At 38.5% G+C, this 22139-nt stretch overlaps 2 protein-coding genes across 3 annotated transcripts; both read left to right on the top strand.

Annotated features, from left to right (window-relative positions):
- The first annotated feature begins 10324 nt into the window (after window positions 1-10324).
- Window positions 10325-12765, top strand: atp5if1a (ATP synthase inhibitory factor subunit 1a). Its single transcript, XM_044335067.1, has 3 exons — window positions 10325-10588; window positions 12263-12375; window positions 12460-12765. Exons 1-3 carry the CDS (start codon window positions 10517-10519, stop codon window positions 12599-12601), a joined length of 327 nt encoding a protein of 108 aa, XP_044191002.1. The 5' UTR covers window positions 10325-10516; the 3' UTR covers window positions 12602-12765.
- Window positions 12766-12868: 103 nt separating this feature from the next.
- On the top strand, window positions 12869-21239 carry LOC122969412 (heterogeneous nuclear ribonucleoprotein R). Of its 2 annotated transcripts, XM_044335053.1 has the most exons (15): window positions 12869-13426; window positions 14103-14263; window positions 14370-14488; window positions 14589-14696; window positions 14810-14923; window positions 15155-15331; window positions 15524-15659; window positions 15802-16007; window positions 16098-16247; window positions 16330-16451; window positions 16548-17086; window positions 19285-19345; window positions 20330-20390; window positions 20743-20875; window positions 21091-21239. In XM_044335053.1, the coding sequence occupies exons 2-12, from the start codon at window positions 14107-14109 to the stop codon at window positions 19317-19319; spliced, it is 1863 nt and encodes a 620-aa protein (XP_044190988.1). In that variant the 5' UTR covers window positions 12869-13426; window positions 14103-14106; the 3' UTR covers window positions 19320-19345; window positions 20330-20390; window positions 20743-20875; window positions 21091-21239. The 2 variants fall into 2 exon arrangements, with proteins under 2 accessions (XP_044190988.1, XP_044190987.1); XM_044335052.1 differs by lacking the exons at window positions 19285-19345; window positions 20330-20390; window positions 20743-20875; window positions 21091-21239 and having other exon boundaries at window positions 16548-17968.
- The last annotated feature ends 900 nt before the right edge of the window (window positions 21240-22139 follow it).

Genomic DNA, 22139 nt, shown 5'->3' with positions numbered 1-22139 from the left:
TCTGAATATTTTTTTTTTTTTGCTTTGTGGAACATTTTGTGCTAATTTATTTTCACACCAAAAGTCATCTGTGCTATGTCTGCACCGTCTCATGACAATTCAGAGAGCTAATGTCGGAGCCGATTTCGCAGCATTTGCAAATGTGACTCCTAAAATATACTATATGGGTCACTGTGGCCCCTTGTTATTTTTATTTCTTTCATCTCAGGACCTGCAGATAGTTGCCATCAGCAAGCAAGAAGACAGATTTGACTCATTGAAAATTGACTCAAAAATAGTCATAGAGGGGAGAAGTGCAAGACTTATCTCATGTGTGCAAATCCACATGTTTAAATGTTATAATAGATGTTCACATTAAACAAAAACATGAATGTTAAATGACACAAACTTCTGTCTGCACCCTGCTTCTTCAAGATAATACAACTGCACCTAAACATGCAGGTAGCAACACCTGATAGTCAGTTTGTATGCAGCTATAAAGAAGCCTAGCCCGTTGCATGTATACTGATATCTATATGGATAAAGCCTCTCTCTCCTTATGCCGTCGATGTCTGACCACCCCCCACCTAACAATACACACACACACACACACACGCAGACACACACAACTTCTAATTCTCATCTCAACCCCCAACTCCTCCCAATGTGAAATCCAGTATCAATTAGCACCTCGCTGGCAGTAACAGCGAGGTCCTCGCTGTCTCTTAATTGAAGGCTGTTGCTATAGAAACAGCAGATGCTAATCCCCAAGATGGGCGAGGAAGAGAAGGTCTTTAAACTGCCAAAGAGTGAAAAAACACAGAAAAGAGAAGATGCTGTTCATTTCTAACAGCAAGTCATGTCTTGGTAATAACTGTCAGCAGTACATGAAATTATTATCATTATTAAGGGTGAAGCAGCAGTGAGATTAACTCTGGAGTGTCTTCATCTCTTGCAGTTAATATTTTAATTTTGAGAAAATTTTAATACAATGACAGAGATCAAGTTTTATTAAACTGATTTTGTGTAAGAGTTTTTTTTAACCTTGTTAACAGCCTGGGATGTGATGGGTGGAAAACTCAACTAATTAATATAATTTTAAGAATTTTAATACATTTTTAAATTCTGTTTCATTTACTGTATATCTTAATTTCTAAACTGATATATATTTTTATGTTCTAAATTTTGTAAGACGTATACTTATTTGTATCAATCTGAAGGATTATACCCCAAAAGTACTTCATGAAATATATTGTCGAGAAATATGCAACAAATTAACATGCTGGTTCTTCAATATACTCCATCAAATGATCTCTTCCACTTCCACTAGTGCTGTTCTGCAGCCAACAATGTGCTCTGACCTCCTTGTGGTGAGGCAAGAAAAAGCTATGACCTTTGTAGCTAATGTAGTATAATAACTAAATACCATTCTTGAATTCTAATTGATTTTATTTAGAATAATAAAACATTTACGTGTTAATTAGTACCTACTTGAGCTCAATGTCAATGGATCTATAAAACCGTGCATATTATCCTTGAATTTGTCAGTGATGCTGCTGCAAAAGCCCTCTGCAGAGCACATAGAGAAAAGAAAAGGCTGAGGAGAGAAGTGGAAGTAAAAGACTGTCTATGCATGAAACTATTATTGATGCTGCTATCAGCATGCTGTCAATTGTATGACATTGTGAGGCAAAAATTTTGTCTGAGACTCTGGAAAGACCAAGTGATGTGAGAGATAAAAAAAAAAATTAAAAAGATTAATTCATGGATTCAAACTTATAAATCCCTGCATCCTGTCAACATATTCTTCACAAGTTCTACCTGCTCACTCATGCTAAATCAGTCAAATTAAACATCAGCTTCATGTCTGCACACTGCTATATAATGTAATGTGATATAATGTTATCTCAGTTATAAGCATATATAAAAGAAATGGACACAATAAAAGCAGCATCCTGCACAGGGGGTTCAAATACAAACAATAAAGCTGAGATTCAAAGTTCATTTTTGACCTTGAAAGCAGCAGTTGAGAAAACTGTCCCAACATAACGTCCATTTAGTAACTATTCTGTAGCCTTTGATAATACTACAGTTGTCATAGAATTGAAGATATTAAACCGTTTTCTTAGGGTTTAGAAAAGTGGAAAATTGAACATTTATAGTTTCATGACATCTTGGCAAACTCCATCAGCTAATGAGGATTATGTGATATGATTGAAAGCTCCAGAATTATCTTAGCCGTTGGAATAAATATTACATTTCTGAAGCTTATAATGCTCAGTTTTTGTTGTGACTGTGTCCGAGAAGTTCCGTATTCAAATCCATAGCAATTTTTGTGGTGTTGGTGTATTGAATTCCTTTGTACTATATGTCTTTAATTCAGAACATGGGTTTTATATTTACAATATAAATATTTTAAAATGTTAGTTATCCCCGAAATAGCCATTTTTGCTCCTTTCTGACAGTCTTAACAAAAACTGACTACATGGTAGCAGCTAAAGGTATTGCATCTTGCTGTGTTTGTTATAAAACTGGGTCATTACCGGGAAACAAAAGTTCAGCTGTGAAGATTAGCTACATCCATTGTTTTCAGCTGTGGCACAGCATGTCCTTCAGCTCAAATTATGCTCTTGTCTTACAGAGCATGACAGATCCCCAAGCAAGACTCCAAGATGCTTAAACCTCTGGCTTGTCTGCCTCTGACAGGAGAATTTCTCTTGAATGTCAATACATATTTAAAGCAATCACACACCACTCAGGAAATCGGCACAAGGAGCAGGAGCAACGATGGGGATTGAGGTTGATATTGTGGTCTCTCATTGTCCTGAAATAAGTGCTTACATATATCTATACAAACTCTATCTCTGTGTCTCACACACACCTTCTATCGTTCTTGCACTTTCCCTCCTGATTGGGGTTGAAAAAGGATTTCTGTGCAACAAAAAAGAGTCGTCGCCCCCCCCCACTGTGTGGCTCCCTTACCTCTGAATGACAAAAAGCCAGATATGGTGGATTACAGCTGTGTTTGTGCGTCATACCTAAATGACAGCAGTCTCTTGAGAGTGGTTTCCTGGAGAGTATTACCACTTGTTGTACGTTCAGACCGTTTACAAACCCCAGGGGTTGACTGGACTTGGAGAGGTTAATGACCAGCTTTGGTACTGATGGAATGCAGAGGGCTGTAATGTTGAGGTGAAAAGGACATTTTGTACGATAAAAATCAGCTGGAACCTAGAAAGAGGCTTGATGTGGCCACAAATGAATGAGTCAATGGCAGGGCTGCAAGCAGTCGCCAGTTCATTGGAATTATTGCGGAACAACATGGGAAATAGGCATTTTGAAGAGCAGATGTAATTTTTCGTACGTATGTGTGTCATTATTGCGATCATAAAAAAATGGCAAATTATCAAACCCTCTACATTGTAATGCAGCAGTTAGTGGATGCGACAACAGTACTTTGAGAGAGCATTTTGAGCTTGTGCAGGTTGGACTGAGGAAAAAAAGTGAGGCACCTACTGTCTCAAAAGAACTGATTGGCTGTTTTTGGACGCATCCTTCACGTTGCAGTCAGTTTGCTAAATGAGTCAATCCCCCTTTAATTATTGCCAAGCTGCCCGTGAATCTGACATATAACGTCTGCTGCAGCTCCTTGGCCAAAAGACCTTGTATGTTCCGAACACAAAGAATCTGGACCCCTTTATCACTCCTGGTGGTCACCATGGCAACAACGGCAACATTCAGGCAGCTCATGAGGGCTATTAGCAACGAGGAGTTTTAGCACCAGCAGAGTGTGAGAAATAGATGAGCTGAACACACGTCAAGGAACCAAGAAGTCTAGATACTTTTAACGTGCCGATCAGAGTTTTTACTTACAAAATATCATACAGCTTACAGTTTCCTGCATTGAAATTCAAATGCAGGTGAATTTCCATTTACTGCATATTTCATGAATGTGCACCACAAGATAGGGTTTCTAGGAAACAAATGTATTCCACATTTCAATACCTTATACTAACATGACCCCATGCAAACACAATGCTATTACCTCAGTGGTATGACAGTATGCTGACATCCTTAACAAAAGGTTCAATTACATCCTGAGGCGTATATCAATATGCCTTTCCCCAAAGGTATGAATGAATTTCAGATGGGAGTGCTATTTTGTGCAATTATCGATAGTGCATTGGTAGAAGGGGGCAAATTATAAGCACTATGCATGATATTCAAACATGTAACGCTGCACCAAAAAGGCTGTTAGATGGAGCTGTGCAAATGTGAGTTCACATTCAATGTCATGTATGAAGTGCTAATGCAAAAATGCTGAAAGGATATTACGTCAAAATTATAATGAATGTCCTTGCGAGCAGAGGTTATGAAAATAGATTGTTCATACAGAAACATTGTGCCACATCTTGTTGTCTGCATGACCTTACTTTGTCTTTGCTCAGGTTAGTGCTGTTGCCAGGATACTATTTCCTATGGCAACACTTGAGCCGGCGAGGTGAGCAGCTCTGAAAGGATCCAGGTAACTGGCTGCTTTGTATCCTGTGGACCGGAAGTCCGTACATGACCATGGAACAACGTGCACAAAACACGCACGGCCACACACAAAATTAGCCCTCCAAGTTCAGTTTTCTTCAGTGCGGTAGCTGATGCTTTCTCCCTAACAAAACAAAAATTACTTCCGGTGAAATTCAGCCATGATTTACAATTTCCTCAGGGATATTACAAGCAAAGGTATTCATTTGGAAGTTATACACGTGTCCATCAGGGACTTACAATCCATCTTTTGAAGGATTTATCAGCTATTTTTCCAAGTTATCAATTTATTCATTCTTACAGTTTTCACAGTCGAGTTATGTGACGAATGCATCAGATTCAGTTGCCTCTGAATATTGAAGCTTTCTGTTCAATAATGCTTATTGCACAGCGATATTGTTTGTGTGTTTCAGATTAAATTCATTTTCTTTTGATATAAAGTGAGAGCAGCACGTGTTGGTGTCCATTATAAGGGAAGGAAGAATTGTTTTACATGAATGTTATATGAATGGTGTTCAGTATTCATTGCAACACATAGCAGATCCTCTCCATCTGCGTGAGAGCATACTGCCACCATTTGTTGTAAGGATGTTACTACCTCAGTCTTGCAGTTTCCTCTTACTGACATGAGAAAGGTTTAAAAGTGGAGCTTCTGAAATCTGAAGTGGGAAAGCAATTCATGGGGAAACTGCCCAGGTAGTTTTTCATTGACCCTGTTCTCTTATTCTGTTGCACAATCACCTCAAGCCTTAATACTTTCCTTCTCTAAACAGTTTGACAGGATGCAATGCGTCATTACCGCGGCACCACGCCTACACTTGCTCATTGACCATCAACTCTGCAGGATTCAGACGATGAAAGAGTGTCAGGGACAGTGAGCTCATACGACACTGTGCTAGGTTGAGTATTGTCTGGCAGGGAGGGCTCCTCATCAATGGGAATCCATTATGACTCATTTGTACTAAACACCCACAGCCTCATATACTGTGCAAAGGTTTCCTTTGTGCTACAGGGTGCCTCATCCAGCACTTCAGAGATGAGCACTGGGTCTTGTCTTTTTGTGTAATAGGACCACATCACAGGGAGATTCAGTCCAGATTGCTGCACAGTCTGTAGACACAATATGAACATGAAATCAGGGGCTTGTGTAGCTTCTGGAATGATCACTTGATAAAAATGACTGAACACAAATGAGGGAATATCTATTGGCATTTTATATATTATAAATTTGAGTAATCTTCTCTATGACTGCATAAGACAAGTCTACAGATCTGTGAAAGTATATGTAAGTTTGTTTTCCGTCTGTTGCATAGTGTTCCACTTATCTGTCCTTCTTTGCGTGTCTGTGTGTTTCAAGGCTCGAGCCTCCAGTGATCTTTAACAGGATTCATTGGTTGAAACAGTGGAAGAATTAATGAATGTCTATTCTCTAGATTTATGTGTTACAAACTGAATGGAGCTTCAGTTCAACTTCATTCTGGAACCACAGAATATAGAAGCAAAAACATCATAAACTGGCTTTCATTGTACTGAATATTCTGTGTTTGGTAATGTAGCAACAAGAATTAAAAGTGAGTAATGCTTTATTTATTAGGTGCTTGATTTCCTTATAATTTCCTAGAAGTTTCCTGGAAAGAACTATGTGATTTGGTGCTAATCAGGGAAATGGAAACAATGATCAATCAGCACACAATCAATTAATTCCAGTTCAAAGTAATTCTTGTGGAAGCTTTTGGTCCCTTTTCAACCCTTTATTAAGTCTTTTAGTCATTACACAGCAGCTGAACATGTAAAAATGTGAAATATGTCCATGGAGGAGCAATTCATAATATATGAAGGATTAAGCCTCCCATAATGAAAATGAATAATGAATGAACATGTACTTGGGTTTAAATGTTGCAGTTATTTCAAGGAAAAGTGATTTAGACGGGAGAATTAGCCGAATTGCAAATGGAATTTCATCAAATCTGTATTTTGTTTAACCCTTACATACTGTTCATATTCTGACCCTTCACTGTATCCCCTCATAATTAAACCGTGTACTAAACTTCTGAACCACAAATCTATTTTTCATTCATAAATATGAATTCATGTGATTAAGCCTTAATTCAACTTCCAGAGAGCTGAGATGTTTTTAGGTTTTACTTGTTTATGGAGAAAAAAACATTCACAATCACAATGTTATGGTCCTGTGTTGTATAAAATAGGAAACGTAACAGCCATAATGATTTCAATGAATGTTATTGTATGTAACAATATTTTGAATGGTGAATGGTGCACTCTCTATGTATAAAATGTGTATCAGCTGCACGAAAAAAAAATGAAAAAGTTGAAACATTTACATTTTTTATATATTCTGGGTCACATTATGAAAGGTTATGACATTCGGGATGAAAGAATGATGTTTAGGGTGTTTCTACTGCTCTCAAATGTTAAAATGGGTCAAATTTGATCTGAACAGTATAAGGATTAATATGTCATTAGGCTTAACTTGTTGGCATTGGTTGACAAATCCAGTGGTGGAAGAAGCACTCAGATCCTCTACTTAAGTAAAAGTATCATGTAAATTAATTACAAGTAAAAGTCCTGCATTTAAAATCCCACTTTAGTAAAAGTATAGAAGTATTATCCTTAAAGTACTAAAAGTGTTCAATTTGCAGAAAATCCAGTTGTGAGTGATATATTACACAGATTTAACTGTTAATGCATAAGCAGCTTTTTATTGCTGTAGCTGGTGGAGGTGGAGCTTTAACTGCTTTATAAGAAAGAAGAAAAAAGTTCTGCCACATGAATTTGGATTCTTTTTTTTTTTTAATTCTTTAATCTTAGCATTTTAGTAAAATATTGAAGAGTTTTACCTCTTTGGGCTTCAAACTGTTATTTATTGGAAACTATGTGAGGGGTAATGTCTGTTTGGTGGAACTACAAACAACTCATAGATATCTAAAACATGACAAGGAAGCACAACACTGATTTTTTGTAAGGTGCTACAAGCCAAAAAGTTTGGGAACAACTGGTTTAATCTGTAAAGGACAGGTTAACAATTGTTCAAGTGTTTCTTAAAACAACATTCAGGTGCCCAACTAAACATTGAAATGGATTTTTCTTGCTGTAATCATTCATCCTGTTTATACTGGGCATCAGAAGATCCCTTTATAATGCATTTTTTGGCAACATTTTGTAATTATTTGGACTGTGTAAATTCAATTAGCCAAGAGGAAAAGTTCATGTGTGATTCTTCAGTTACTATAGAATGAGTTATAGATGCCATAAATAATCTAAAAAAGTAATAAGTCACCTGGAAATGATGAAATCACCTCTGAATTTTATGAGCTTTTTTCTGAGTTGCTAGTGCTATTCCTTTTGAAAGTATTTTCAGAGAGCATTGCAAAATCTACACTTCCTGCCAGCACTACACAGGGTGATATTTGTCTAATACCTAAATAAGAAAAAATATTTGCTTACAGTTGACAACTGGAAGCCCATTAGTTTACTCAATAATGATTATAAATTGTTGCTGTTATATTTGCCAAGAGATTTAAAAGTGTTCTAGACTCAATTATAGATGAAAGTCAATCTGGATTTATGAGTATCAGACATATTTCCAATAACATAAGATTGTTTTTTGATCGTATTGATTATTCTGAACTGATTACTGAGAATAGTTTTATACTTTTTCTTGATTTTTACAAAGCTTTTGACACAGTTGAGCACCCCTTCATTTTTTATTGTCTTAAATTTGGAACATACTTCTGTAATGCAATGAAAACCTCTCTATGGAAATGGAAACAGTTCAATGAAATTAAGTGATGGTACTTCTCAAAGATTCTGTCTAGAAAGAGGCATACGGCAAGGTTGTCCAGTCTCTATTTACTTCATCCTCATTGTTGTGCAAGTTTTTTGTCACTATATAAAATCAAATAACTCTATTGAAATATTATATTTTAACCCAGCTGGCAGATGATACAGCTTTATTCTTGAAAAATACTCTGCAGTTAAAGCCTCCGATCAAAACTATTGATGTATTTTCAAAAGCTACCTTAGATGGTGGTCTTGACCTTTTGGACTTCTCCACCTTGAATAACGTGTTTAAGATTAACTCGTAAAAGCACTTTTTAAAAAATGACTCCTCCATGTGGACTCCCCTTCCCATTGGTATGCAATTATAAAATAAATAAAATACCGGTTAAACTGTCAGATTTTCACAACAGGCTTTATAGGTGTTGAATTTAATTTACAAGCACAATTTCTCACCACAACATTATTATATCTGGAACAATAGTGATATTTTATATAAAAATTATTGTATTTTTCTAAAGAATTGGTTTGACAGAAACATCTTTTTGGTGAGTCAGCCGATTACGCCGGAAGGTCATCTTATGAACGATGAATTCATTTTTCATTTCAATATTCCTGTCACATTTAAGGAATTTGCTCTGATAATTGGGGCTATTCCTATTGGTTCTGTAATTTTGCGCAAGAGTTTTTATATCAAGCTGATGTTTGGTTAATCCTGTTGACATTCCTCTCGGGAAAATGTGTTTGTCACAGTCCTGTAACAAAGCTAATCACTGTCTGTCTATAAATTGTTCCTTTTGCTCAGCTCATCCAGAAACTGTACCCCAGCTTTGTCAGTAAAATTATGGAAAGATGTTTCCAAATGTGTTATTGACATCTTATACAAAGATTTTGCATTATTTTATGAGCAATTTATATTCAGATTCTTTGCCCCTGACAGGAAATTTGAGGAAAAGGCATATATCATAAATCTATTGATTATTCTAGCCAAACTCTATATACATAAGTGTAAGTTTATGAACCAAAAGTCCCTCTTTACTGTTTTTTACAAAGATTTTGAACAGTACATAAAAGCTAAGCTAATATTATTCCAATAAAAAGCCATAAAAACTGTAAAGGCATGTGTTAACTGTAAAGTATGTATGTAAATGAAATGTGATCTCGGCTGCTCTGAGCACAGTTTGTATCCCAATGAATCTCACTGATTTTCTCCAGTGTTCTGAAAGAGCTAGTCTTTTGGACTAACGCCTGGACTTTGCACTTTGGACTGGATAAGACAAAAGATGCTTGGTTTCCATCGATGAGTTGTGCGCTGACTGTATATGTGCTGTGATTCTTAAATAGTCTATACAATTACAAATTGTGCCTTAAAGGTTTTTTTCTTCTTTTTTCCCCTTTTTATTATTTTTTTAACCTAACCCCCTGGCATGTTTGAATGTTTGAATTTTATAACTGTGGTTATTCTTATTGTCAAAATATGTGACATGTGCAATTTGTTCAATAAATTAAAAAAAACAAAAACAAAACAAAACCAAGGCAGCAGTAGTTGTAAGTGCTTGTAAGTGTCCATGCTCTCCAGCGACTGCAGGATCAAGGGCATGATGGGAAACATCTGGCTGTCGCCTGATCAAGGAGCTGATTGGTTCATGTCAACAACATGACGTGTTATAGAAGCGCTTCACGTTTAGTATGATTGTAAAGACACCGTTAAAACAGTGACTGAGTGAATACAAGCTAGATTGATCTGATAGCATTTTATTAATTCATGATCAGATCTAACAGGAATCATTTCTATGACTTGCTGTATGCCAATTTTTTTTCCTAGGATGGCAAAGTCACGACCCGCCCTACTCTGCCTCTGATTGGCTAGTAATTGTTGCCTTCTTGGTTGGATTGGTTAGATTTGGGCAGGGCAAGCCAATCAGAAGCAGAGTGGGGCGGGTCGTGACTTCGCCATCCTAGGAAAAAAAATATCGCTTCCTGTATGTTCCTTAAAGGCTGCTGGAGACTGTCCGACTTTATTGCAGCTTTTTGTCACCGCCCTTGCTGCCGCCGCCCTCAACTTTACAGGCAAGGCGTAGCTCACCTAAAACGAACTGTTTTGGCTTGAAAGCCCGACGCAAGCGCACTTCCTGGGTAGAAAAACTAAAGTTTGCTCTGCTCTGTTGCAGTTGAACATAATATCAAAAACATAAGGATAATGTCAAGGTTTCTTTTGAGATCCAACCTCAGAGGATGCATCGCCTCTCAGATTAGAATGGCATCTGATCAGGTAAACTGTGTTGGACTGCTGACAGATGATGTGTTTAATGTTAGCATTAGCTTGCAAACAATCTGCTAGTATATCAGAGATGTTTGAGCGAAGCCTCATGACGCTAGGCTAGTGGCTAACTTGTATTGTCAGCTAGTGATCACCTCAGTGTACGTGCTTTCATTGATCACTTCAAATATGGCAAGCTTTCAAATGCGGATGTGTTCATCTTAAGTATGCAGCGTATTGCTCATGGCTCCAATGTAAAGTTAAACATGCAATCATCCAATGTAAAGTATGACGCTCCTCTACTACTGGGTGCACTGGCGTTATGTAATGACCTAATGACACAGTGACATATGGATATATTTTAAAAACGTTATTGAACAGTGTAGAGCAGGAGAATATCAATAGTCCACGCACAATTTGCAGATATAGATAGGTAACATGTTGCAAGGACAGTATAAAAAAGAAGTAGACAATAATACAAATTTGCTTCATAACGTCTTGCAGAAGAATTGCATTTTTTGTGCTTTACTTTCTGATGTATACTTATTTTTATCTAAGATTGTGCATGTATTTATTTTTGGTATTGTATTTTATTGTTCTATGGACCTCCCATGAGTTGTGAGTCTGTCTTAAACAGACAGTTAGCCACCCAAACGAACTCAGAAACAGCTTTTTCTTGCCATAATCATTCTTCCTGGTCATACTGGCCATCAGAAGATCCCTTCATAATGCACTTACAATGTAAGTAATGGGGGACAAAATCCACAAGCCTCCTTCTGTGCTAAAATTTATTTAAAAAGTTTATCTGAAGCTAATATGAAGCTCCTGCTGTCCAAATGAGTCATATCAAGTAGATATCTTTCAGTCCTTTTAGTGCCAAAGTCCCTCTTTTTGTTACTATACTTCCACCGCAGCTCAACAGGGAAACACTGTCTGAGGAAACACAAAGAGGGAATTTGATGCTAAAAAGACTGTTAATGTGCCAGATATCCACTTGATATGACTAACTCAGACTGCTGAAGCCTCATATAAGTTTCAAATAAACTTTTAAGTGCATTTTTGTGCAAAATAACTGTGTGGACACACTGTGGATTTTTGCCCCCATCACTTATATTGAAAGCACATTTTAAGGGGATCTTTTAACAGCCAGTATGAACAGGAGGAATGATTACAGTGAGGAAAACTTCTTTCAGTGTTCATATGGGCACCTGACTGTTTTTTTAAGACAGACTTGGAAAAATAGTGAACCTGTTCTTTTAATAAAGTCTGAATAGAAAAAGGTTGGGGTCAGGAACATTGTTTGACTTATGGTTGTGACATTCCCCTAACAAATAGGTTTAATATGTTTTAGACAATCAGAAATTGTTAGTGTGAGCAGAGAAAAACATTCAGAGGAAGGAATCACTTCACCAAAGCAACTGTAAAGTAACAAAGAAACATCTGTCCAACATTTTTGGAATGCTAGCAGATAAAAAAACAAGTACAATATTGATTCATTGTCATATTTTACACATTGTATTTTATATTTACTTGTGAATTTGTTACATGGATAAAAGTTATGAAAAGTTTAAAGTGTATTTTTACTTTACAAACCCAAGAGAGTCTGTCCAAATGTGCTATTCAGATACAATTCCTTTGACCAAACTGTGACATTGTTACGATAAATGTATTATCTGCTTATTCCAGCTTGGCGAGTTGGGAAAGGGAGCAGGGAAAGGTGGAGGCGGAGGAGGCTCTGTGAGGGAGGCAGGAGGTGCATTTGGAAAGCGACAAGTAGCAGAGGAGGAGCGGTACTTTAGGTGAGACACATCCCTTTACACTGCATGCCTGCATACTCAGTTTCCCACAAGGTGTTTATGCAGTTCCCCTTTTTCACTTTGTAGGCAGAAGGAGAAGGAGCAGATGGAAGCGCTGAGGAAGCATCACGAAGAGGAGATTGATCACCACAAAAAGGAGATTGAGCGCCTTCAGAAGGAAATCGACCGCCATAAGGGAAAAATCAGGAAGCTCAAACATGACGACTGAAGCTGGGAAACCTGTTGTCATTTCTCTTCTTGGGAGTCCGGCCATCTTATTGTCAAGTCAATGATTATCAGATATTGATTGATTTACTTGCTGCTCAGGGCAGGTCCTGTATGAGACATCATGAATATAAAAAGTACCAATAAAGTGCTTACTTTTTTCACTTAGATTTTGTGGATGCTTTTCAACACAAGTGTGACTCATTTGCATACTCCTCTCTTTCTTTATTGTCAAAATATCAGTTATTGATTGTGCCTTGAATAACTGTGGTTGTAAGAAAAATTAGGCTTGACCTGCATGTAATATGTACAGAAAATTGAATTTCATTGGGTAAAAGTCATGTCAGTCAAAGTTCAAGCGCCATTGTCAGATAGTTAATGATGAAGCGCTCGTTTTCATTTGGAGCGCTGCCCGCTAACTGTTAGCGGGTTGCTCAAGTTGAATAGAGCAACCGGTTAACCGGGATTTTAGTATCTAGTTAAGCTTTGTTAATGAAACATCACACATTTTCTTTCACCTCACTGTAAAGTAAGGGTGGACCTTAAACCGTTTGTAGGTTTCGGTAGGGCCATATGAGGACGCTTGACTCCTTGGGTAGGAAAACGAACACACCCGCCCCCACTGCGCGTTTTCTCGCTCAGATCTCGCGATGGTTGCTGAGCGGTGGCGTTGTTCGGGCGAGTCGACGACGAGACCGTAGCTGTCTGGAAATTTGTCTCGTGGGTTAGACTCAAACGTATTCTTCATAATAGCCGTTTTTTGTACGTCTGACACGTTAATCGTTTTACATTTTTACACACGCCACTGTTAGTTTCCTGAAATAGACTGGTAAGTTTCGCTAACTATCTGTTTGCACCTTGTACGGAGTGTTTGATTTGTAAAAGGTGTCTTTCTGCACGGCGCGGCCTTCATAACGTTACCTATAAGCTCGTTAGCTTAGCCCGCAAGCAAACCAGCGTTACTGTTTGCTCAAGATTGAAAGATTTTTTTTGGAGATCTGTTACGCTCTTAAGATTGTAATGTGCATATTATTGAGTACAGAAATCAACCAGCAAGCACGTGTAAATATGAAAATGAAAGGTGTTCACCTCGCTAGATAGCAAGCTGCATGTGAAGGGGGCGGGACGGTGACTGTCGGTGGTTTGTTTAAGTGACCAGGTTATGTTACCGTGTAATAGCTGAACGTTTTCACGTCGATTTAATTCATCAAACAGTATTTGTAGCTAATGCAGCCCCCAGCAGATTGATGTTACGGTCTTAAGAATTGCCTTGTGTCATACTTAAAATTGAAGTAATGGTTTAAAAGTTGCATAGACTCCTGACTAAAAGTCTCATCACAACACCCATCCATTTGTAAACAATGTCGTTCTGTGTATATATAATGATATCATATGATTGTCTTCATTGACACAAATTCGTTTGGTATCCAGGATTCACTGTATTTGTTTATCATCAGTCCTGACTTGAAATGAAGTAAACCTGAGTTTGTACTGATGTGTTACAGGAGAATGGCTGCCGCTGAGGTGAACGGTAGTTCTGCCCCGGCAAAGGAGGAAGAAGAGCCCATGGATGTGACAACAACACACACAGAGAACTACCAGACGCTCATTGATGCCGGGCTTCCCCAGAAAGTTGCTGAAAGTCTAGATAACATCTTCCAGACAGGTGAGCAATTGGGCTGGAAATTACTGTGACTTGCTGTGAGATATGTTTACAAACAGTGTTGTTTACTGTAGTTGAGACTAAAAGTGACCATCTGTTGAAACTGTAGGTTTGGTGGCATATGTTGACCTGGATGAGAGGGCCATTGATGCACTTCGGGAGTTCAATGAGGAGGGGGCGCTTACTGTGCTGCAGCAATTCAAAGAGAGCGACCTGTCCCATGTACAGGTAAGCACATGAATGGATCCTCCTTTGTCTTTAAGATGAGTTTTATGTTGATCTACATTCATGTAAATGATGGTCTCTCTCTCTTTTTTTTTTAATGTAGAATAAAAGCGCTTTCCTTTGTGGAGTCATGAAGACTTACAGGCAGAGAGAAAAGCAAGGAAGTAAAGTACAAGAGTCTACCAAGGGCCCAGATGAGGCGAAAATAAAGGTAAACAAAGTTGTGTGATTAAGTTTTGCTGTAAAGTAGGTCAGTACAAATGTCATAACACACACATGCAGCCATGCAGTGCAGGTAATGTTTTGTGTTTTTGTGTTTGCCAGGCTCTGTTGGAGCGAACAGGATACACTCTGGATGTCACTACAGGGCAGAGGAAATATGGGGGCCCCCCACCTGAGGATGTGTTCAAAGGAACACAACCAGGGATTGGGACTGAGGTAAATATGAACAATAGATGTGTTGAGTTTCATTTGTTAGAAGAAGGTTAGGTCAAACTTGACATGTTAGAAAGCTGTCTATCATGATTGTCAAATTTCTAAAGTGTTGAACTGGGTGAGAAGTATTAAGTCTGTGCTGCAGTAATATTCATAAAGAATCCTAAACATTATACTGTATAATGTGCTTCACCAATCCTTACACTTGTCCACCTGTTTCATTCTTGTTCATAGGTGTTTGTTGGAAAAATCCCCAGGGATTTGTATGAAGATGAGCTAGTGCCGCTCTTCGAAGGTGCTGGTCCCATCTGGGACCTCAGGTTAATGATGGACCCTCTTTCTGGTCAGAATAGAGGTTACGCCTTTATCACATACTGCAATAAGGACGATGCACAAAAGGCTGTGAAGCTTGTAAGTAGTATGGCAGTGTACTGGAAAAACATAAATCCACATTATAATAATTGTGGAAATACTCAAATATGCAAAAATTTGAGTATTATTTTAAAGACATTTAAAAGAATTTAAACTTGAGTTGGTAAATTTTTTGCTGTTCATTTACAATCTATTCAACACCGTTGTTGACATTTCTGTTTTATTTTTTAGTGTGATAACCATGAAATCCGCCCTGGCAAGTACTTGGGAGTGTGTATATCTGTTGCAAACAATCGTCTGTTTGTTGGATCAATTCCAAAGAACAAGACCAGAGAAAGTATATTGGAAGACTTTGGCAAAGTTACAGGTCAGTTTCAAAATCGCAGCAGTAAATTTCTGTTAGAATACTCTGTAAAACAAATCCTTCATCATGAAGAATGAAAGTTGTAACAGGGGATAGAGCCTTTGCTGTTACATGACATTAAAGAAGTTATTGTTTTGTCTTATAGAGGGTCTTCAAGAGGTGATATTGTACCACCAGCCAGATGACAAGAAGAAGAACCGTGGCTTCTGTTTCTTGGAGTATGAGGACCACAAATCGGCAGCACAGGCCCGCCGTCGCTTAATGAGTGGGAAGGTCAAGGTTTGGGGGAATCCAGTGACTGTAGAGTGGGCCGACCCAGTCGCCGAACCAGACCCCGAGGTTATGGCCAAGGTTAGAGAGTCTCATGTTTTGTTCTTTTGTTCTTCAAAACACAACACTCGTGTTCTGCGACTCTCTACGTTCTGTTCTTTGCCTACATAGGTTAAGGTGCTCTTTGTAAGGAAGCTGGCCACAGCAGTTACTGAAGAGCTTCTTGAAAAGACATTCTCTCAGTTTGGAAAGCTGGAGCGAGTGAAGAAACTGAAAGACTACGCTTTTGTGCATTTTGAAGAAAGGGATGCTGCTGTAAAGGTGGGTTTTTCATGCTTTGGACAAGGTATTTTGCATGTCTGATGATTCTATGAATTCGTAGTAATGGATTGTTTAATTTTAGGCAATGGATGAGATGAACGGGAAGGAGCTTGGAGGGGAGGAAATTGAGATCGTCCTGGCAAAACCCCCAGACAAGAAGAGGAAAGAGCGCCAAGCAGCTCGGCAGACCACCAGGAATGCAGGGTGAGGCTGAGGGGCAGAGACATGTGACTAGTCACCCACCTGACTTATTCTCAAATAAGGAATTAAATAAATTTAACGTTATCCTTCCCTCTGTAGGTATGATGACTACTACTACTACCCACCTCCACGTATGCCACCTCCAGGCCGAGGCAGGGGTCGTGGTGGCCGAGGAGGCTATGCCTATCCACCAGATTACTATGGATATGAAGACTATTATGATGACTACTATGGCTACGACTATCATGACTACCGTGGTGGCTATGAAGACCCTTACTACGGCTACGAAGATGTGTACAGCATGAGGGGCCGTGGTACTCGTCCTAGCAGGGGGGGGCCTCCTCCACCCAGGGCTCGTGGAGCGCCACCGGCACGAGGCCGGGGGGGCTATGCCCAAAGAGGGCCACCCCTCGGTGGTCCGAGGGGTGGCAGAGGAGGGCGGGGAGCCCCTTTCCAGCCACAGAGGGGCCGTGGTCCTCGTGGGGCCAGGGGCAATCGCGGGGGAAACGTCGGTGGAAAGAGGAAGGCAGATGTGTTTAACCAGCCTGACTCCAAGCGCCGCCAGACCAACAACCAACAGAACTGGGGGTCCCAGCCCATCGCCCAGCAGCCCCTGCAGCAAGGGGCCGACTATTCCGGTAACTATGGTTACAGTAATGACACCATGGAGTTTTCACAGGATTCTTATGGGCAGCAGTGGAAGTAGATGCACCAAAAGGTATTTGGCAAAGTGACAACAAAAAAAGAGAAAAACAACAATAAAAATGAAAAAAAAAAAAAACAGGAGATTGGCCACAATTTTTGATTAACTTTTTATTCATCATCCCTCATCAAAAAAAAAAAAAAAACTGTATATATCTCATAAAAAAAAATGGACAGACCCCAGAATTGGCTCGAGATGATTGGCTGGAAAGCCTTTTGGCTGAAGAAGTGAAGGTAACCGTTGTGGTGAATCATTTCTTACTCCTACGGTTACATTTGGACATGTGTCTTTAAAAAAAACACACAAAACACTTTTATTGTTACTTTTTGTTCCTGATTATTTTAAAGCCAACAATGAACATTTACAAAAAGTGGACATTCATTCTCAAAAGTCTGAGAGGACATTAAATAATGATATTGCCTTGCAGGAAGTTTTTGTCCATGCCCCTTTCCTTCCCTCCCCTTCTTGTACTCCCTTTATTTGTGGTTTCTCATAGTTGCTTAGGGACTTGCTTGTAAATAAATGCATATGGTTAGAGCTTCATACTTTTTCATTTTTTGCAATGGTGGAGAAAAGAATCCACAGGAAGGAAGAAATCAAAGTTTTGTAATGTTCAAAGTGTATGCCTAGCGTTTCTAGAGTTAGACAAATTGTGTTTTTTTTAAACTGATACCATAACTTCCTATGTTTTCTTTGAACTTGCCCAATAGAATTTGGTTTGGCTTACCTTAAGAGCCATAGCAGTTTGTTCTCTGATGTTCTTTGTATTTATAACTTTTACGTTTGTTCCGTTTCAATAAAACTCAGCTGAGCATCAGTCAATTGTCAGATACTCAAATTCAGTGTTGTCATTCAGTATTTGATTTAATTTTTTTTACCTCAATTCTCACATTGGGATGAAGATCATCTTTTCCAAGTCAAATTTTTTTGCTTCAAAGGATAATCAAAAGACTGAAATTGTGCAATCAGACAACGGGACAAGAGAACCTGAAAGGTTTTATGGGTGATAAAGTGATTTAAACAGGATTTTAACCCTTTATTTTTCAGCGATCATGAGACTACAGTCATTTGCTGCACTCCTGAATTCATGTAGTGAATATCAGTCATACCAACAGCTATAAAAGGACCAAACTGTGTAATTTGCTTGCAATTACCTGAGATTGCGCCTGTCTTTAAAAACTTGTGTGCATTGATGTACAGTATGTGCTTTAGTGAACCTCAGCCCACCCTCACTAACTGCTGTTCTCTGCCATTTATGATGAGAAGTGGAAGTTAAACATCGAATGCTTGACATAGGTAATTTATCCCTGTGATAATTACTTGGATGATCACTGTACTTTTACTAAAATTTTGCTTAAGGTATTACTCCAGTTATGGCTTTTTTTGTCACAAGACATACAGCCTCACAATGTTTCATAGCAGGTCCGATCAGAGCCAACCAGAGAAATATTTTGCCAAATGGGATGCAGCCTATGAATATTATTTCTTGTGCTAAAGCATAAAAATGGTTAAGAGATTTGACGTTTGTGTGTGATTTCTATGGGTTGTTGTAGAGTCAATGCAGTAAATAAAGTTAAAGTTAACGTCTGCATATTTTTCACGGGGGTAGATTACCTATGCCTTGCAACCTAAGTGTGAAGGGTGTTTTTTCACACCTCTTTTACAGAAATGGAGGCTGATATTTACTGAAGCATTCTGTACACCATGTACATTTTTTCACACAAACTTTATAGACAAGGACAATCTTTGATAATGGTGAGATGTGAGTTGCACTTGTATGGTCCTGATACTGACACCGTTCTAACAGTTAGAGCAACATATTTGACTTTTAATGGATTTGTGCCAAAGGTCAAAATCTTTGTTACTTGTCTGCTGAGTTTGTCTCCAATTCCTTTTTTTATTTCCAAAATCTGCACATCTTCTCCACCATCTTTTCTCTCCTTTTTGAAGACACCAAGGATCTGACCATCCAAAGGGTTAAAATTCTTCAAATTCACAACATGTTTCCTTTGCAATTGATCCATCTGTCAGAATGGTTTTGTGTAGCAACATGTTTGTAGCATCTGCCTTTTGATACCATGGTATCATTGTATTTTGTTTCATGTGTCTGTCCTCTTATTCCAACCTGCCTAGGTGGAGAAGCATTGAGAGCGGCACCACTAGAATGAGGAACTCACCTGAACGGTACTCAAGGGTGAGCTAGCCTTGCACAGAGTACTGTCTCTTCTCCTGTAGCTAATTGTAATCACTGGAGAAACACTAGCCATAATTATACTGAATTCTTTTTATTGTTTCCTTACTAATATACTGCACTACGATTCAAGATTTTAGTTTTTAAATTCAGTTGGCGCTTTTTTTCCCAGGCAATGAAGTATATAAATCACTGCAGTGGACTCAAGAATTGGAAAAATTTTTTTGTCTTTTTTCACACAGAGGTTTTTGGGGTGTAGAGAGCATATTTTCTTTGCAGATATAGTGTGTATTTCCCTCAAAACAAATGCATATTTTATAAGAGCCAAATGGCTGCTTCTTTAGACTGGATTAAACTGCCAGAAGGCAGGCAGTCAAGGATTTGGTAAGCGCTATAAACACCAAAACCCTGCAAACACCTGTTGCCAGTCTTGGCTTACTGCACCACAATCACCTCAGCTGTCTCTACACACATATACCCACACACACTCTCTGTGAAAAGGGGGGAGGGGGCGGGAAGGCGGTGGATATTTCCCCTCCTATGCCGCTAGAGGTAGCATATACACACAAGCACTAGTGGTCCATTGTTCCTTTACACGACGCTGCATTTATTGGTCGTTTTCCGAGCTGGAAAGGTGTTAATTCATGCACCCATATTAACTAGAGGAGCCGCTTTTCAAATTCACTCATATTGCAGTGGGGTCGCTGGATTATATGTTGCTAAAATTGGCTCATGTTGGAACAATGGATGTGCCTCATACTCATGTCTTTACTGTTTAACACCACAAGATGGCAGTAGGTGGGCCGCACTATTTGTATTACACAGGTAAGACACTGATGTAGGGACCACAGCATTACAGCAGACTGCTTTTATCAATTGACATACAGATTTTGGTTTGAATTAAAGTGCCATCCAGTGCTGGAGTGTCCTTTTTAAACAGCTTCTCATATCAGAACTGTGTCTTTATATGTTGCCTCTTGTCACCAGGCAGTAAAGGAGCTGCCCTGATCCATGTGAATGAGTTCACACAAATGGAAAGGACTGATTGGTAAGATTGTTCATTATGTGAACTAATGCTCAGAAAGTCTCTATATGTTTGTATTTTTAAATATTTGTTATACTTTAAGACATGTTTGATGTCCTAGTCATCTCTTAATTCAACTATTTTTAAAGCTAGTAAGTTCTGTAATTTGGCTTTTCAGAATTTAACTGGGCAGCAAGTCACACATTGGCAAATGTGTATCTTTTATTGAATAAACTCTCTACATTGCATTATATTAAAAGACAATAAAGTCAGGGTTGCTGGTCATTTTGTTGGGGGTTGATAAATCATGTTGATGCTTAGAAAGTGATCAATCTAGGTTTGTTAATATGCTCTTGTCTGTGTGGCTCTTCTCTAGTTCTGAGTCAGGAGACTGTTCTCCACAAGGTGCAAGCCAGGGCTGTCACAGAGTCTCAGATCCCTCAGAATGAACTACTGTACAACACTGAAGTCCAGGACTCATGGGCACCATCTTCCAGCAGAAGGACGAGGTAAAAAGTAATTGTGGAGTAGAGCAGTTACACTGGTATTGTAGTATTTACTAATTTTATCTTCCTGTCACGTCACATTGATGTTTTATTTTGATTGACTTTTCCATCTTCAGTGACTAACTCACCAAAAGGAGCATAACCTAAATTCATCAGATGATAATGCATTTACAACATTGCCTATATTCTAATGTTTAATGTCTTTGTGCCCACTGCAGAAGCGCAGGAGGATACAGCTGATGGACATGTCATGACCCAGAGTTCATCCAGCAGACAGCTTCTTCCTTATCCAGATTAAAGAAATTAAAAATTACTGTAAAGGGAAATTATCTGTTTCTCACTCAATACATTTCATTATGCAAGTAAATGTGTGTTTGTGTATGCATATTTATATATTTTTAACTATTTTTCATATTAATATGATAGCAATAATTTAGTTACATATGTTACAGCATTTTACAAACAATACAGCATTTTTTTGCTCAAGTTATTGGTAACAGGACAACACAATACTTGTGTGGCCTCTTTGGAAGTCATTCTGAATTTTGTGCGCCATCATGGAGCTCACAAGTTCAGTAATGGTTTCTTCTGACAACAACTAATAAACTGCTTTCTTATTGTACATTTCACCAGTCAAACAGATTGAAATGAGGGTGGGCATGTAAACAGAATGGGTGGATGACTGTAACCTGTCAGTGTCCTACCTGTGCCAGTCCTGTTCATTGTACTCGCCCCTTTTTTCCTCAATCAAAGGTAAAACTTTGTGTGGAGGCACAGGGTTTATAGGACTGCATCAAATTGGAGAAGGAGGAAGTTGCAAGCCTTTAAACTCTGGTAACATTATGTAAGTAAGTTAAAAAAAAAAAAAAAAAAAAGGTCCTCTTTTTTATGGGCCATCTCTACTCAGCCACATAGAAGGGCTAAAATGAATAGATATAGAACATAATAGTATAGATAATGAGCAGGATGTTCAAAATAAAGAAGCGTGCAATATTTTTAAATTGAGGGAATAAATAAATGTGTCGTCTCCTTTTTATAAAGTGGGTTTCACATACCGCCTTCATTATAGATACATTTATATTTTAGGTGTGCGAACGAGTATTTATAGCCATCCTTACACAATCGTGCCCATGTATTAATTTCAGTTCCGGTCTATTGTGTAGTATTCACGTAAATCATTTCATAACGATCTATGTTTGTAATACATGGAGCACATACTAGAAAACTAAACTGATCAATAAAATGAGCGGGGTTTTTATTAATTTAA

This window comes from Thunnus albacares, chromosome 19 (genome assembly GCF_914725855.1).
Source record: "Thunnus albacares chromosome 19, fThuAlb1.1, whole genome shotgun sequence".
NCBI classification, from domain to species: domain Eukaryota; kingdom Metazoa; phylum Chordata; class Actinopteri; order Scombriformes; family Scombridae; genus Thunnus; species Thunnus albacares.
This window is presented reverse-complemented; position numbering and strand designations above follow the sequence as displayed.

Bases quoted from the DNA above. Each gene is read 5' to 3' on its own strand.
- LOC122969412 (XM_044335052.1), top strand. From the start codon at position 14,107: ATGGCTGCCGCTGAGGTGAACGGTAGTTCTGCCCCGGCAAAGGAGGAA. The intron at 14,264-14,369 runs GTGAGCAATTGG...TTGAAACTGTAG, and splicing joins AGATAACATCTTCCAGACAG to GTTTGGTGGCATATGTTGAC. The intron at 14,697-14,809 runs GTAAACAAAGTT...TGTGTTTGCCAG, and splicing joins CAGATGAGGCGAAAATAAAG to GCTCTGTTGGAGCGAACAGG.
- atp5if1a (XM_044335067.1), top strand. From the start codon at position 10,517: ATGTCAAGGTTTCTTTTGAGATCCAACCTCAGAGGATGCATCGCCTCT. The intron at 10,589-12,262 runs GTAAACTGTGTT...TGCTTATTCCAG, and splicing joins TTAGAATGGCATCTGATCAG to CTTGGCGAGTTGGGAAAGGG. The intron at 12,376-12,459 runs GTGAGACACATC...TTCACTTTGTAG, and splicing joins GAGGAGGAGCGGTACTTTAG to GCAGAAGGAGAAGGAGCAGA.